This window comes from Lissotriton vulgaris, chromosome 9 (assembly GCF_964263255.1).
Source record: "Lissotriton vulgaris chromosome 9, aLisVul1.2, whole genome shotgun sequence".
In the NCBI taxonomy this organism is placed as follows: Eukaryota; Metazoa; Chordata; class Amphibia; order Caudata; family Salamandridae; genus Lissotriton; species Lissotriton vulgaris.
In genome coordinates, this window is record NC_141697.1 from 1,103,554,687 (window position 1) to 1,103,573,539 (window position 18,853).

The 18,853-nt window shown below is 44.2% G+C and overlaps 1 protein-coding gene across 1 annotated transcript in view; it reads left to right on the top strand.

Annotated features, from left to right (window-relative positions):
• The window catches only part of C9H3orf49 (chromosome 9 C3orf49 homolog), a 72,516-nt gene that overhangs the window by 43,860 nt on the left and 9,803 nt on the right, over positions 1-18,853 (top strand). Inside the window, exon 4 of the mRNA XM_086936851.1 lies at positions 16,363-16,473. Within this exon, the coding sequence (XP_086792977.1) occupies positions 16,363-16,473 (111 nt within the window). The remainder of the gene's footprint in view (positions 1-16,362; positions 16,474-18,853) is intronic.

An 18,853-nucleotide genomic window follows, 5' to 3' on the forward strand; every position in this document is an offset into this window, starting at 1 on the left:
TCGCACCTCTTCCTCTGGGATGAGCGATGCGTCAAAAATATCTCTATCTAAGTCAGCAATCGCCCTTGCCAAAGGCTTGTGGTACGGGCCGGGACCATGATCTGCAGTGCGTGGCTCTCGATGGGGGTAGGAATCTAGTGCGCTACGAAACATAGTTTGGAATGCTCGAGCTGACCCCTGGGAACTATAAGGAAGAACCAAATACGGAATTCCCCTATCCATGGTATGTGGCATTAACCCACACACCCAACAATTGGTAGTATTCATCACCATCTGATGTTGATGAAGAAGCTGAACAAAGGAGTTATTCATGAATTCCCCACGTCTAACCTGTTCGTGTTGGGGCAGAGGATGAAAGGAATGTGGGGAAACAGTGGAAGTAGATTTTGGTTCAGAGGAAGAAGTAGGTAAAGCAGAAGGTAATAACGATTGTATTCCGAAATACACTCCACCCACCAATAACATAGAAACAGTCAAAAACAGCAGGAACACCTGAAACAGAAAGCATTTTGTTCGTACAACCCTATGTAGTATCGATCTTTGAGCTAGAGTTTTCTCCACATCCGACAACTTTGAGAATTCCATCCTCTAAAAACCGTCCGCAACGTTCTTGACGCACTTCGTTCTGAGTAGCGATTATCAATTCCCAAGAGTTCCCAGGAATCGACAAAAGTACCAACCTAGTGTCAGGAACCTGCTAAACAGAAGGAAGTACCCGCACGGCACTACGGTCAACCCGGATGTAAGGTTTTTTTAAATAATCAAGCATTCAAGTTTAATACGAAATCTCCGAGCTGTGGAAAAAACATACATACGTGGAAAAAAACTCAAAAATTAAGAAAGGATGCAATTTGTTCATAATGTTCAAAATGACAGTAGGAGTAATATGAGCTCATAAAGGGGAAAAAAGGCAAAAAGTGTTTTATTAGTCTTTGTTGTTAGAACGAAGAAAATATCTGCTTCTTCCAGGACGAGTCTGCTCTTCGGATAATTGTTCAGGTTGCGGAACAGAGTTCCGTCAATCAGATGATAGTTCAAGTCTCGAGTTCTCCAATGCCAAAGGTTCAACAAATGTATCTGACTGCAATGACATATCTCCTACAGGCTGAGCATCACTGAACTGCACAAACTTTACTGGGGTTTCTGTTTCCGTTGCGGCGATTCCTGTCCTCACCCACGAATCTGCTGGTAAAGGAATAGGCACCTCCTTGGTGTGGGTGGCGTGCACCCAGTTTTTCCGGCCTTCCAGACGAACTGCAGTTCTTGTGGCAAGGAGGACTTGAAACGGGCCCACGAACCTCGGCTCCAAATTGCGTTTCCTGCCATAATTACGGGTGACTACCCAGTCACCCGGTTGGAGCCGATGTCCAGGACCCTCTGTCTGTGCCGGTAGTGCTTCAAAGACCTGTTGATGAATTAACCTCAGTTTAGCAGTCAGATCATGAAGATAATCAATTAACATCGGGTATTCGAGACTATCAAAGGCCTTCGGCCTAGGCACTCCCCAAACATTTGCAGGACGGCCGAACACAATCTCATATGGGCTAAGCCCTACTCGAGAGTGTACAGTCGCCCTGGTCGACAAGAGAGCCAGAGGCAAGGCATCAGGCCATGACAAACCAGTCGTAGCTTGGATCTTAGCAAGTTTCAGTTTCAGAGTACCATTGTACCCTTCAACTAAACCTGCTGACTGGGGATGATTGGCACTGTGGAATTTTTGTTGAATTCCAAGGCCCTTACACACACTCTGCATCACACTCCCCACAAACTCACTTCCGTTATCTGACCATACAATCCGTGGCATTCCATACCGAGGAAAGTATTCCTTCAGTAGGACTTTCACTGTGGACAGGGCAGTATTGTCTTTGAGAGGATAGGCCTCGATCCATCTGGAGAACGCGCAAACCACAACTAACACGTACTTCAGGTTATTACATCGCTCCATATGGATGAAGTCCAGTTGGATAACCTCAAAGGGACAGGTAGGAGGAGCAAAATGGCCAGGTGGAGTGGGGGTGCCTTTGCCGGGATTATACATCATACATACCATACAATTCTTAACCACTCTCTCAGCACACTTAGTGATACCATCATTCTTCCATACAGGGGACAGCAACTTGCATATACCTTTCGCTCTAATATGTGACAAACCGTGCGCCATAGTCACAACGGCTAGCACATATGCATCCGGCAACATCCACTTCTGACTTTCCGACAAATCAATCCAACATCCGTGCGCATCTAACTTCCCCGTGCTCTCTTTCCACTTAGTCTTCTCAGTTTTGGTGGCCTCATTCTGAATCGCTTTCACGCTCTCAATAGTGTCCTCGCACATACCAGTCTCTGCAGGCCACCTTACTGAACTCGTAACGTACATTCGGGTTGCAAGGTTCTTGGCTGTCTCTCTAGCAATCTCATCCGCAAACGCGTTACCACGACCAACATCATCCGTAACTTTTCGGTGCGCGCTGCATTTAATAATTGCCTCCTGCTTTGGCAATGTAAGGGCGTCTAAAAGATCGTTCACGAGCTGTCCGTGTTGGATCTTCGTGCCATGCGATGTCATAAATCCTCTTTCTCTCCACAATCGACCAAAGCTATGTGCAACGCCAAATGCATATTGGATATCGGTAAACACATTCACTCGCTTTCCCTTAGACAAAACACACGCTCTCGTCAACGCAATCAGCTCCACCGCCTGCGCAGAATTCTGACTCAATCTCGCAGTTTCCACAACCGTACTCAACGTCACCACAGCATACGCGGTCGTCACATCACCATTCGGCAACTTAAAACACGAACCATCAACGTACAAGGTACCATCGGGATCTACCAATGGAGTGTTCTTTAGGTCAACACGACCCTTCGTTTCTTCCTCAGTTCGCAAATAGCAATCATGTGGTGGTACATCATCTGATTCCATATTAGTTGGCAACAATGTCGCCGGGTTTAGTACATTACAGCGCTTTATTTGAAAATGACTTGCCAAGAGCGTCAACTCGTAACCGGACAACCTTGCGCTCGTCAAGTGTTGCGTTTTTGTACGATTCAAGAGAGTGTCAACTGTATGCGGAACCATCACCGTAAGCATATTATCCATGACCAATCCTGCAGATTGTCGAATGGACACCGCAGCCGCCGCTGTCGCTCTTAGACAACTCGGCAATGCTCTAGCTACTGGGTCAAAGGTCGAGGAAAAATATGCACATGGACGCTGCTTACCACCAAATAGTTGCGTCAAGACACTCAACGCACAACCCTCTCTCTCGTGAACGTATAGTGTAAACGGCTTACTGTAGTCAGGAGTACCTAACACAGGGGCCGAACACAACGCATCACGCAATTCAGAAAAACTTTTCAGACACTCTTCAGTCCATGGCAAAGGAGTCGAAATATCCTTGCACGTGAGGGCTACCAATGGCTTCGCTAACAATGAAAAATTTGGAATCCATTGCCTGCAGTATGACGTGATACCTAGAAAGGCACGCACATCTCTCTGAGTTGTTGGCACAGTCATTCGAGCAATCGCTGCAACTCTCTCTGGGGTCAACCTTCTTCCCTCCTTTGACAATAAGTGACCTAGATAGGTTACTTCTTGACAACAATATTGCAGTTTAGAAGGTGACACCTTGTGATGTAAATCACAGAGATGCTGTAACAGCGATACCGTAGCAGTTTTGCAGATCTCTTTAGTGTCAGCAGTCACAAGCAAGTCCTCAACGTATTGGATCAAGGCCACACCAGCCGGTAACACAAACGCATCAAGTTGACTTTTCAAGGCTTGGCTGTATATCGATGGACTCTCACAGTAGCCCTGAGGAGCGCGTTTAAACCTAAAGCTGCGACCACCTAATGAGAAGCCGAATAGATCTCTGCTTTCCTCAGCAATTGGAATGCTAAAGAAAGCATTCTTCAGATCGATCACTGAGAACCAAGAGGCAGAGGCTGGAATCAGAGTCAGTAAAGCCGTAATGTCAGGCACCACAGGAAATTGTGGAATCACAATTTTGTTCACCTCCCGTAAATCAATAACAAAACGGTAAACAGGAGGCTTGGATGGATCAGTCCGTTTCAGAATAGGTAACACAGGACTATTACACACGTTTCCCCGTGTTTCCTCAATAACATCCTTCTTGATCAAGTCATAGATGATTGCTAATAGTGCTCGTTCACCATCGAGAGAGATACGATACTGGGGAATACGTGGCAATCGCACATTCGATTTCAACTGGACAACATAAGGTGAGATGTCCAGCAGGCCCACATCATTGGGACCTGTTGCCCACAAAGACTCAGGAAGAGAACTCAATTCCGGTGGGAGCTTATCAGTTGACAAGTACATAGGAGAGATCACTCTCTGACCCAATGTAAGCCCCACTCCCGCAGGAGAACAGTACAGGGTCGCATATAACCGTTTCAACAAATCCAGGCCCAAAAGATTCTCACCACAACCAGTAGTCAAAATCAAAGGAGCTTCCAGCTCACGAGGCCCAATTGTAAGGGGCAAAGGGCTAGAAACCGGATTGCTAACGGGGGCGCCAGAGAATCCAACAGAAACATTCGTTAAGCCAGACAAAGGTACGCCAGGGAGTTTCGAATGCATGATGGAACTTTTCGCTGTACCAGTGTCCAACAGAAAAGGCTCAACTACGCCCGATGTGGCAACTGCGATGTAAGGCCCTCTCTGATCAACCGGAACTGATACTACTCCCTCTCTTTGTCTGTGGCTGTCCTAGTAATTACCATCATCAATATCATGCTCGATGTAACAGTCATCCACATGATACTGTGCAGATCTACCTGACGATGAACCACGCTGGTCAAAGCAATTGTTAGAATCAGATGAAGTATTAGAACGCTCATTCCGATTCTGAGTAACACCACGACCTCTACCACGTGAAGCCTGTTGAGGACCACTACGGCCTCTTCGAGCCGAACTACCATTATTTCGGTCGCGCAAAACCGGACAATCAAACTTCAAATGGCCCTCGCCTCTACAGTATGCGCATTGATTATAACCAAGCATAGATCTCGGTGTGAAAGAGTCATTACGCGACTGCGACCTAGAAGACTGTGATTGCGATCTATTTTGCTGCTGAGAGTCATTTTGATTCGAGCGCGGAGGATACGCTTGCTGTAACAGAACTTTAGTTTTAAGATCCTTAGTTTTCTTATCCGCACGATCATTTTCCTCCTTCTCCCTATTTTCGTAATATTGAGCCGTAGCTAATATCTGAGCAGAGGTAGAAACTGCCCACGAACTTTCAGAATTTTTCAATTTGTTGCTAAGTTCAGGCAACAAATTCGATACAAATTTATCCACGAACAATCGCTGACCTCCCTCAGTGCTCATATCCTGACCACTGTGATCGATGAATGCCTCCTCAAATCTCGTAAAGAAATCGGAGACACTCTCGTCCTTCTTTTGCTTGCATGCAGACAGTTTATCCCAATTAACTCTCATTGCTGGCATAAGTGTCTTCATAAGTGTAATTATCCTCTGGGGCAGATTCTCAATAAGCTGTTCAGGCTTAGCCCCACCAACTTGTCGTCCGTCGGCCGCCGCAAGGGCTGCCCAATCAACGCCCAACTCAGCTATGTGATTCTCTTGACGGATTTTTGCCCAAATTGGTTGAGGTACTACGTTGCCGAACAACATGTCAATATCGGCAAGGTTCATGATAGTAGCATCCACTAATTGGGACAACTCTTTGTAATAACCTGCAGGATTTTTACGGGGGTCAGGCAAAGTTTGTTTCACCTGCAAGACTTCTGATCGCTTCCATGGGAGATGTATCCAAACCCTCTGGAAGTGTGGCAGAATAATAGGATTAGCCTGTGCATCACCTGGCATCCACACTGGGGGAACTTCTCGCATGGGATACTGACCCGGTGTTGCCATCCACTCCTCAGTTTCATCTTTAAACAATGCTCGAGGTATTACAGTAGGCCGAAAAGATAGAAGATGTTCTACAGCACGTCGAACATTACTACCCACAATCATACCACTCGAAAACTGATGCTGAAGTCCAGTCACTTCGGGCGGCACATTATCTACCTCATCATTATCCATCCCTTCTCGTAAACATTTACACATTTCCTCAAACACAAATCTCTGTGTGGGTTCATTAAATTGAGAGAACGTCTCAAAAAATATGCGCGGGGTGTTTTTAACGGGATACCTAATCCAATTTCGCGCCATTTTAATTAACGTATCACTCTCCCTACCACCAGGAATCTGACTTCGTCGTTGGGGAACATCGGAAACATCGGACCCAAGGATAGGCCCAAAAGGAGAGTAAAGGTTAGCAATGGCATTAGGTATACGACTACGGACAGACGGAGAAGAGGAGAGAAGTGCAGGGGCAACAACATGGGGACTAAACACAGGAGCAGTAGGAGCAGTAGTAGTAGCCAAAAGAGCAGAAGTAGCGGGAACAGCAGACTGAGAAGGTATAGGCAGTGGAGCAGTAGGAAGAAGGGCAGGTAAAGGAACAGGGACGACTTGAGGAACAAGGGGATTCGGGAGAACGGGACCAGCGACAGGCTGACCAGCAGCTGCCGGAACAACAGGTTGAGGAACAGGAGGAACTACAGGAGCTGTAGTATCCTGTGCGTATGGAGGGGGTGACTTCAGCAGGTAGGACAACAAATGTTATGTTATGTTATGTTAAAAAGCTTATACCGCGCACGTACACCGAAACGGTTTCTTGGCGCTCATAACAGACATATCGGACCAGGGCAGGAGGTTTTACTCATAGGCCGCTTTGAAAAGATAAGTTTTTAATGTTTTCAGGAACAACTCATAAGAGGGGCAGTGACGGAAGGAGAAAGGGAGAGAGTTCCAAAAGGAAGGACCTAGAAAAGAGAAGCGCAGTCCGCCGTGTTTTTTGCGAGTTTGAAGGAACACCGTTTGGCCACTGGGAGCCAGTGAAGGCTCCTCAAAAGGGGGGAGACATGCTGGTGTTTGGGTTGATGGAACATCAAGCGAGCGGCCTGGTTCTGAATTAGCTGGAGTCTTTGGAGCTGATAGGCAGGAATCCCCACATATAGGATGTTTGCGAAGTCAACCCTGGAGATGACCAAAGCCAGTATGACTAATATGAGTGCCTCTCTGGTAAGAAATCGGCAGATCTTGCGGATCCTGCGCAGCTGAAAGAAGCAGGATGATGTAATAGCCGAGATCTGCGATTTCATGGATAGATCCTCAGAGATGACCACTCCAAGGCTTTTCACAGAGCTGACTGGGCGAGGGGGGATGCCAAGAGAGGGGGGCCAATAATTATCATCCCAAGGGTTGGTAGGGCCACCCACCAGAACAAGTTCCATCTTAGACGGATTCAACTTGAGCTGGCTGTGGGCCATCCAGTCGGAGATGTATAACATTGTGGTTTGGAAATTAGTGCGGGAAGAAGGTGAGGTGTCCAAAGGAAAAATCAATTGCAGATCGTCTGCATAATTATATATAGTGGCAGGGGAGTGACGAAGAGAAACCATGAGTGGTTGCATGTATAAATTAAAAAGAAGAGGGGATAGAGCCGAACCCTGAGGGACACCACAGGAGAGGGGGGAAAAAGGAGCAGAAAAAGTGGAGAGGTGGACTGCCTGGGAGCGGCCTTGCAGAAAGGATCGAACCCAGTCAAGGGCAACGCCCTGGATGCCGGCGTTTTTGACACGGTCGATCAGTATGGTGTGATCGACCGTGTCAAAAGCCGCCGACAGATCCAACAGCACAAGGGCTTGAGGAGTGTTGTTATCAGCTCCTGTTCTAAGAGTGTCCATGACTGCCGCAATCACCATCTCTGTGGAATGGAGGGGGCGGAAACCAGCCTGTTGGGGGTCCAAGAAAGAAGAAGTCTCCATGAAAGTGCTCAGACACCTAGTTACATAGGTCTCTAAGATCTTTCCCAAGAAAGGGAGAAGGGAGATGGGTCTGTAGTTGCTCAACACTAGTGGGTCTGCGTTGGTTTTTTTCAGAATGGGTAACACCACGGCCTGCTTGAAGGAATCTGGGACAACTCCTGTGGCTAACGAGGTATTGAGAAGAGCCAAGGCAGGATCAGGGCAGGTCAGAAAGATATCTTTAGGAATATGTGGGGGGCAGCAGTCCTTGGGAGACCCGGAACTGACTTTGTGAAGGAGACTGTGAAATTCAGTGATGGAAATGGGAGGAAAAGTATAGAATTGCTGGAAGTTTTCAGAGGGGAGGGAGAATGATTGGGAGGGGGAGGGTGGAGAGATATTGTTTTTAATTGTGGAGATTTTGTCCTGGAAGAAAGCATTGAGCTCGTCACACAAGGCCTGGGTGGGCATGGGGGGGAGGGTGATGCGGTCGGGAAGGGAAAGCTCATTGACGATCGAAAAGATGTCTTTGGCTTTGGAGGCCGACTCCAAGATTTTGCAGGAGAAGTAGGATGGTTTTGCCTCTAATATGGAAGATTTATATTTATTGAGTAAAGTCGTGAATTCTGTCTTAAGTAAGGGGTCATACTTATGGCGCCAGCGGCGTTCGGCTTGGCGGAGGGCCAGTTTGTCGAGTTTTAGCTGGTCGGTAAACCAACGCTGGGCGTCGTGGGGACGCAACGCTTTTATGGTTCTCTACCGCTAGGGTCCTCTACCGCTTCCTCTCCCTTCTTATCAGTACTAGACGGTAAAATGGGATAACACTTATCCACCGCCATATGTTGCAGTCTAGCAAAAACGTCTTTTTCCTTCTCTTCTTTGTCTCGCTGGAACTGCTCTGCATTTCTCATCACCGTAATAATACCTTCTCTCTTATTTTTCTTAAGCTGTTTAATTTCTTTCTGCCTGGCCTCTTTTCGCCATAGCCGAAAGGAATCAAACATGGCCGGCCTAGATTTCTTTTTGAACAGTTTAGCTTCGAGATTATCCAAAATCGCACTTTCGAAACTACCATGAGGTGGCCAACTAAGAACACCGTCATCTTTGGTATAGCGGATCCAATAATCATTATACACGATAGGACCCACTCTGTGGCGACTATAGAGCTCATAAATCGGAGTTCCAACTGGAGGTATCGGACATGAGTCCTCCAATCGGGAATCCGCACCGTAACATTTAAAGCAACTAAACAAAGTACTACGGCCAGGCATTGTGCACACTAACCGAGTTTCACAAACTTCAAGGGTTCTCAAATTACGATATCGTCGCAAAAATGCAAAACCCTCGGTTTTTGGCAATTGCAATCGTCAAATAAAACCCAACAACTAAGAACCAACAACTAAGAACCACAAATGCAATGGAACCATGCAAACAACCAAGTTTCAACAACAACCAAGAACTCTGGGAGCGACTCACAAATACTTAACTGATAGAGCAATGGCGTCAGCAGGAAGGCCCGTCAATCGTCTCGCTGTACAAAGGACTACGCCAGGCGCCAAAACAGGTCGACAGTCAGGGCATCAGTCCGTCGCAGCCGTCAGGAGGCGGGAATCTTCGCGGGAAAAGTCTTCGGACCACTTATTTCGACAACAGGATCGATGAAGCGGGGTGCACCTTCCCTCGGAGATTTCACACGAAGTTCCTCACGATCGTCGGGCTTTGGACCGGTACCGCTGATGTCGCCTCACGTTGGGCGCCAACTGAAGGACTGGGCTATTCTAAGGCCCAACGGTGCCAGGGGACAACACCTGAAACCTTCATGGGTTACCTGTTCCGGCGTACAAATTACAGAGACACGGGACACTTCCTTCGGCATCAAAGATCGAGGTTTATTTACTGCAGGGAGCACAGAAGTCACAAGAAGTACAACACGTGTAGGTTCTAGGAGACTGCTTCAAATTGCAACTGTGGATCGCTCCTTTTATACATATTTCTGTCATAGCACAACATGGCGAACAAAAGGTTACAACTCTGTTCCCACAGTAAACTTCAAAAGGGTCGCTTTCATGTATTCAGGGTCCCGGAACATAATTACAGTAGCATCGCCGGTTCCCAACTGTAAAAGTACGTATCTCATCATTAAGTACATTCCATTCCGGCTATAAACAAGTTTAAGGAAGAGACAGAAACAGGTGCAAGGAAGACAGACAACAGATTGAAAAGAGTGTAGATGGCGATATCGGAAACACGATTGCAGGATCAAAAGGGACGTGCCTAATGAATGCACGGCTGAAACAATAGACCGGCACAGCAAGATGAGCCTCGAGCGGGGCCATCTGCCTTTGCAGTGTCATCCCCCTCGTCATAAAGACACCCTCTAAGGAACACGTGTCTTCCGCAAAAGCTTGGGAATCCCAGGGTCACGAAGCGGACAGTGTCCGTTCGCTGGCTACTTGAGGGCAAGAAACAAAATGGCTGCCGTATCTAAAATGGAACCCGTGGGTTCAGATGAAGAAACCCACAAATAAGACGAACGGTTCAGGCCAGCATAGCGAAAACGCATACACCCACTAAACTCGTCATTTGCGGTTCATAGATACCAAACTCGTCCATATTCGAACGAGTCGAAAGCACCACTATAATTGTCACAGAACCTCAGGCTTGTGGGGTTCTGGTTCTTCTCCGTACTTGCTCTGACAACATCCATTGTGCTTCGCTGTTGTTTGTCATTTGTTTGTCTGTTTTTTTTCTACTTTTATGGTGATTTTTTCTGCCTGACGCGTGTAAATTGCAGGCCTGTCGCTGTTTTTCGCAGATTTTTGTATCGCGATTGGCCTCATCGCAGCTTTTTTGGCGTTCATGTTTCGCATTTTTGCGGTGTTGCGTTGGTTTTAAGACGGACCTTTGACGCTTTATTGTGAGACTATTGCATGGCTCCCCCGTGTTGTGACTACTTAGTTAACACGGCGTAATTTTGCCACAATAGACTGCGATGTCGAAAGTTACGTTAAGCGAATTTTGCGATAGTTATCACTCGTTCTTGAGAATATCCCCCACGTATGGTGTGAAATAAATCTGCAAAGAGGGAAAGGATGTTATAAAAAAAAATAAGCAGGATGGTATTGGCCTCAGTGAGCTGTGGCTATTGAACATAAGCGAGGATATTTTTAAGAGAACAGTAAACAAATTCATTCCACTGAAGATTCGGCTGGAGGACAAAATGGCCCTGGCCAAGCGAGCACATGGGGGGCTTGTGCTAAACTCCTATGAGGTCCAAAATGATCAGCCTTATTTTGAGGCAGCATACTCTGTTAACATCAAGACAAAGTTTATGGGGATGAAATTTGACCTGCTTCCCACTCTGGACTACATACCTAAATTGCAGGTTGAGGGTTAACTGGAGGATAAGAGGTGCCGGCTATTGCATGTAGCAAAGGAAACATTGTTACATGTCACCTGCTTTGCCCGCACTTATCTGTTCACTGGAGGGCCCTGTTACACAATGAATTAATCTCCTTAGGAATAAGAACCTGTAGGTTGGCGATTATACCTCATGTTGAACATTGGCAAGTGCAGTTTTTTGATATTTTCAAAAACCGGATAAAGACAAAGCAACTTCCTGAACAGTGTCACTGAACTACTTGTCAGGAATGGCAAAAATATAATGGTGCTGGTCTGCGTGGATGGCCTCTGCTGGCCGGGCTGCAAGAGGGTGCACTATGTTCGAGACTGGGTGAAGTTTGGCACGTTCTAGCCCGGCTGGCGAGGTCACAAGAGTCCTAGTGGGGCACAAAAGCAACAGCTCTCAGACCAGATGAGCTGAAGCACCATGATATCTGATTTTGATCATTTCTTTCTTTTCTGATCATAAAGCATAACAAGATATGGATCTGCCAGAGCTCAAGTTGGGGAACTGGCAGCACTCTGTACACATTGTGGGTACCAACATTGTTCTAGTGCATCATATGCTTAATGGCTAAACCCACCTGTGGCTACAGCTCGGGTGATGCTGCCACTTTGTGGTGTTTTGGCACTGTTTTTAATACCCACAAGTCGCAATGGAATCCAAGTCTTTCACCTATTATCCACCTTTGGTCTGATTGATGCACTATATCACCGTAGGTTTATGCCAGGGCTGGTGGCTTAGTGGATTAATGCTCTACTCTAGGAGTCTGCGTTTGACCTTATGGTCACAGGTTCAAATCCTGGTGGCTCCACTCAGCCTTTCATCACTCCGAGGTCAATAAAATGAGTACCGATGGGTAACAATAAACATGTTATTTAGCACAGAGATACCTGTCGCAGTTAACGTGTGCTTTACAAATACATGTCATGTTTTAATTGTGTTATGTCTTGATGTGAAATTTAAAAGGTCAAGGATTTGTTGTTCAGGCTGGAGACCTGGTAGCACGTGCTGCGGGTATCTGTATTGATCTACTGCATTGTGCACTTTATTGCTTGAACCATAGTTGGTAATTTGGTACACTATTTTGAAATTTGCTGTAACATTAGGGGAAAGGTACTATCCTTTTAAACACTAGGCTTCCCCCTCTTGATATACGTTTTAATAGGATTTCTCATTACCCGTTGCTTTGGCTTGATTGAAACCCCAAACTTCTCGCCCCTAATGGGCTTTTATAATTATTATTTTACTGCGTTGATAAATTATATTAATGTATGTTTCTATGTTTATGGTTTTTATTAACTAATAAACTAAATTGATTAATTAACATCATCATCATTCTTCATGCTTGAATTTATATTATAATGTTTTTTGTTTCTTAAGAAAGTTTCCAATCTATTTTTAATCTGACAAGATGACTCATGTGTTCTTCAATTAAGTTCTTTACTCATACAAGACAGTTCAATCTATTATAGACCCATCAAGTTCATGAGAAACGTTTGAAAGTTAAAATGAAAATACAATGTATTATTGGTAGAATTAACCTATATGATCACCACCCATAGATTTGTGGTTTGCATAACTTTTGCAAACTGTTCTCGAAACTCATTTTTGAATGTAAAACATATTTGATTGGTGTATAGCGTTTCTATACCTATTGTGCGTTTGTTGTTCATGGACTGTGATTGGTCAGTAGCTGGATTGTGGAAAGTTCACAAACTTCTACAATGAGATTGGCTACAGTGACCAGAAAATTTCTGTTGCACCTGCCATTGCACCATGCAAAGCATTTTGTGAATTGTTCACAGACCCTGTGTCGTACAAAAATGAGAGGGTGGAGCAGGGGCAGCCAGCAGGGATTGGGGGTGGCAGGGCAGGGGAAGGGGATTACGGGGTGTATGAAAACAAAACAAAAACAACTTACCTTGTTGCCGCGTATCTCCCACGTTGTCTCTCTTCCGCGTCCTGGACTGATAGGAAACAGGAAGCACCCATGCTCCTCTGAGCCAATCACAAGGCTGCACTGCAGCATTGTAAAAGGTCTGAGCGCTGCTGTTTGGCGCTCAGCGAGGGAATGGGGGCCTGGGCAGGTTCTCACCTAGACTGTAATGCAGCCTGGCTGAAGAACATTCTAAGTGCGCATGACGCTTTGGCATGCCCGAGACGGCCGGCCAAAGCGTCATGCCCTCTAAGTGTTCCCACCACTCCTCCCACGTACTGCTCTGTGAGCAGAGCAGAGCTGCCACGACCGGCCCAGCCAAAATGCTGCAGCAGAAACAAAAAAAATCATAATAACATCAAGTTTTCATATTTTATTTTTCCTTTCTTTCAATGCTGCTAAGCAGTGGGGCAGTGCTCCTCTGCAGGGGAGCCGCCACTGGGGTGGAGATGTGGGCTAGGTGACCACAGAAGTGTGTGATCATGTTCTCTTTTTATTAGTGCTCTGCAGCATGCTCTTGACTATGTGAGCACTCTACAAAAACAACAGATACATTACGTATTACCGAATGCAGAAATGTGAGAAAAACGTTTAAAAGTAAGTTTATCTATTGCGAAGCCACATCAGAAGTATCTCTCATATTAGGGCGTAGTTATGATTTTAAGTGACAATCTGCCCAATGTACGTGCCGACAGGTCACAAATAGTGGTTTCAAATGATCAATCTATTTTTTGCAACATGTCTGTTTTTTTACGATGCAACTTGTGTACGAATAGGACACATCGCAAAATCTTGAGTCACAGGACATCGCAGAGCAGCAACCAGCGGAATCAATGCTTATTAAGCAGCCAACTATTTGAGAGTCCCCGGGATTGGCTACAAACACTGTAATTGTGGCCTGCAAGGAACAGCAGACTATCATCCTTGTGTTTTCATTCCCAAATGCAAATGTTTTTTAGACTAAACATTGCCCACCATGTAACAACCTAAGTAAAAGGGTCAGTAGCCCTGGGAGGTTACGAATGACGACATTGCCGTTCTAAGGAGGGAACCTATTAAGAAATCAGAAGCCAGCATTTACGAAGAACAAAGACACAAGCTAATGAAAAATATGTGCGGGGCTTCTCCTCCGTACTCTACTTACAACAGATTGCCAGAGGAGTGCTGGCTCAGGTTCGACCTAAAAATAGGGCAAAGTTAGTTAAAGTCACATTTTAATTTTGATGCTCATAAAAGGGAAAGTCAGTTTTGCATTTTGTAATGTGCAACCATTTGTTTAGCAATATAATGCAGATTAATGAATCCATGCTGCACTGAAGAAAATATGTAAGTACGCGTTAGATTGCTGCTCCACTCAATCCAAAAATATGAGTACATTTGGCTTCAAATAACCTTGTGCGCTTAAAGAAGTTTGTAGATAGTGGGGAAGCTGGGATTCTCATCCAGATTATTCTTACCAATCTCCAGAATCCCAGAACAGGCCGACTGGACCTTTTTACCTTTCTTAAAAGCGTAAAGGGGAGAATTCTACAATCATCACTTTAAACAATTTACCACTGAATCCAATTTATGTCAAAGAACCACTGACTACGGACTGAAATTTAAAGGGTTTATTACATAGCCAAAAATAATTGGATGTACAGACATCTCAGCAAAATATTCAGGAAATAAACCGGAACTAATACATACATGATCCTACCCAGGAGTCTCAAACGACTCAAGATGAAAAGCAAAATCAATTCAAGGATCATTAGGCAAAGAATGACAATCCCAACTTGAATTATGGACTGCATTTACAGAAAGTAAGAATTTGGTTAGACTGTCCCTACTCTACTCTAAAGTGACATCCCTACTTAACCTTGCACTCAGTCAAGAATAAAGGTGTCAGCAGTGAAGACTTCCTAAGAAGTACACTCACTTTCTTGTAAGAAGCCTCAGCTACCGAGCTCGTTCTAAGATGCTCCTTTACTCTGTCTTAATTTCACCATTCCCTACATCTTTGCTTTCTCAGAACCAACTCTCTCTCTCTCTCTCTCTCCCTAGACCGCTCTCTACCCAGACTGACTAAGACTGCCGCTCCACCCTCGGGTGCTGTCCCTAATACAAAACCCCAAAGACAGTTAACACGCCTTCAGACCCGCCCCTCTGGCAGGTATTGATCCATGTCGTTTTCCAGCATGGCACCTCTCCACAAGCGTCCGTTGGAGTGTCCTTGGCTCCCAGGCACCTTCTCCGCTGAATGTTGCACTCCCAAATTCCTTGGCACCTCTTCTGCGCCCGCTCCTACCAATTTAACTTCTAAACAATGGCTCCTTCTACCTAACGAGGCCCATGGCCTTGCACCTGCAAGCTGGAATATGTGAGAAGAAACCGTGCAACATTCAAAGTTACAATTCACATTTCGCTGAGGACAGTCTTTCCCAAGAATAAGAAATTATTTTCTTCAACTAAGGCTAACCAAGGAAAAATACGGTTAGGCCTCTACTGGCTTCAGCATAACTTGGGCCTTTGCACATTTAAATGTGTTTCTATCATAACATGAGCATTACATTTCATCGGTTAACCCCTTCGCTGCTCATGACGAGCTCAGCTCGTCATGCAGTACACTGGTCGTGTGCTCATTACGAGCTGAGCTCGTCATGAAATAATGTATTTCAAGGATCTGCAGCACAGGAGGGGAATTGCCTTAGCAGTCATGTGGTTAAACCCTAATTCTATTTTTCAATGTAAGAATCGTCTTTTCACATTAAAACCCATTTTAAATCACTCATTAATAAGCATTTTTATTCTTCACTAAGGCACTTCATTGTTAATACGACATTTCGCATGTGATTACATTTCCACGCTATGCAAGCATTAATTACTGATTATGGTGCTGCATTTATCTATGGCTAATAAGCGCTCCACTACATATTGCACTGATCCCCGGCCTACTGTTACATATCTTATTTCATTAGTAAGTGTCCTCTAAATATGTGGGTGCTGACTACTCAGGATTATAATGCACCCCTACAATTCTCAAAAATAACATGGCGCTCCCTCAGTTGTTTAAGAAATTCTTGATTATAAAGAACACAAATGTTGCTTATTGTACTAAAATGTCAATGATAAGGTTTTTTTCACTGAGCAAGCATGTGTAAAGAAAAAAAGCTAATAATATTTTTGTAACGTTTATTAGATTCCTTATCGGCCTAAAAAGAAGCACTTCCGTGGTGTCAGAAAGAAAAACAAAAACGAGGATAACAGCAGAAGACAGTCAGATTTAACCATTGGGAATCTTCAAATGCAGGTGATGGTCTCAACAAACAAATTATTGATGATGTTAGAAATTTTTCTTGTTTCAAAATGGCTCGAAATTATAAATCAAACCTATTAAACAAATATAGATACGTCAAAATTGTGTGCATAAGTGCAGTAACATAATACGTATATCTTTTCTATAATTTATGCAATTACGTCTATTTGTATTTTGTAAGGCAAATCCACATTCTCCTGTGTTTTCACTAAGACTAGCTTCATGGCATGTGTTTTAGTTTTAAATTTAAACACTCATTAAAATATTTTATTTAGCATTTCAAAGGTGGTCTATAGAGTATATATCAGTGCATCCTTCTTACTCGTCACAATCCTTACATCATGAGATGTGACCATGTCTGCACAAAAGCACCCATACTTGTCCCTTTAAATAATGTACTTCTTTTTAAAAAAAAAAAAACTCCTTGGCCGGCGACCGGTTATGTCTGACTCCGATGGAAGATTGCGCAGAAGTCGTCAGTAAGCTGAAATACTGAATGGGACATCTAAGCAGCGTACCATTAATACATTTTAAAATGTGTCATTACTTTTAAGTGATGAAGAATAATATGTTTTATAATTATGCCTTTGATTTAGGAATCTTACCAGAGAGAGGCTTGCTTTAGAAAAATAGTAATTCGATTTGTTTGATGCGAGTGTACTAGGAACAAGCCATGGCAAGCGTTCTTTTTCTGTTTTTGCAAATAAATGCAACACACAACATTTTTTTAAAAATATACAAAAAAAGGACTAGCCGAACAGCCTAGTATTTTCCCTTATAAGTCGTTTGTGTACATGTGATCTAGCAAAATAACATCACTGAAAGTGCACACTAATGGGAATGGGTCCTTGTAACTCAGGGACTTAGGACCTCTGAAACATGAGATTGTGAGTATACCAATTCTGCTAGAGTTTAATAAATACTTTTTATCACAATGAGATTAGTTGCATCCTCTTAAATGGACATATCACATACATTCAATATTTGCAATAAACAGTTGCATTTTTACATTCTGTATACTGCAGCATGCTCTCATTATTTCCTATGTTCCAAAAAACATACAGAAGATTTGTAGGCCAAATATATTATGTACAAGATTTTTAAACAAAAATTTTGCACATAATGACAACAAAAATCAATTGTAAGGTAATGGGAAAAGGGTAAAGGTATCCTTCACCGGTGTAAGTGATCAAAGGGATCAATGTGAAGGTAATGGGAGTATTAAAAACAGGTTACATCAATGTCTATATAATAGCAGGACTGCATGAATAAGAGACTTGAGAAACCTGAAACCAGAGTTGATATGGTGGAGAGATGCATCCCAGAAGTGGAAAATGAAGTGAACATTAGAGGTGGAAAGCTGCTGAAAAGGCAGAGGGTGCCAGAAGTAATTCAGGTGAAAAATGAAGACCATGAAGCTTGATCCCAGCAGAATATCTTACGGATCACAGGCTACCCCAAATGGACAAATACAGTAATGATGAAACCCTAGGTGGAGAAACTGTCAACAGATCTATTTGTTAAGACCCAATTGTCAAACATATTTGCTGTAGAAGGGGACCCTGGCATATAGGCTGGTGTCTGGAGGTTTTCCACATCTGATCAAAGCTCATCTCCTTACATACATTGGCAAGGACAAAATCTTACACCTGGCAAGGAAACAAACAATTTGAACTGCAAAAGCATGAGACTTTCCATTTCTCAAGATAATACTGTCATGTTCTAGGATGTTAGGAGGACCTTCACTTACATAAGGAGGCAACTTCACTCATTGAATCATTAATATGCTATATTTTGCATTAATTGAGATTCTCACCAAGAACAAAGCACATATGTGCAAAGAGTTGCACGTTGCTGCCGCTTTCATTAAAAAATACTGTAGGAGGGAGCGATCAACCAGAACTGAAAGCCAAGCCACTTAGCAAAAGATCCAGCAGGCAGGAGTGATTTTGATTATTATCCACTAACAACTTGAGTATATGCTATAGGGTTTAACCCCCTTGGGCCCTGCATTCTACTCATATACTGATTTGCTGTTGGAACTAGTAAGGAGGGGGGCACCCAGCAGCCCCTACAATCTGGATATATACATACAAAAGTACTGTACATGGTGACATATGGCTGCTGTGAGGATGGAATGGGTATAAATCCTTCTATGCTTATGGTTTGGTATTATTGCACATAAATACAGGGCACAGCAGATCGTTTAAATGCATGGATCTTGGGACCCATGTGAGTTTCAACTTGCGACTCATCTCTGGCTCCTATGGTGAATTCCTATTAGTCTTACACACCACCTGGATCCTGGACCCTGTTGGCCCTATCTGCAATAGGTGGGCAGGGGCTTTGTTACATGGGGGGAGTAGGGAAAATG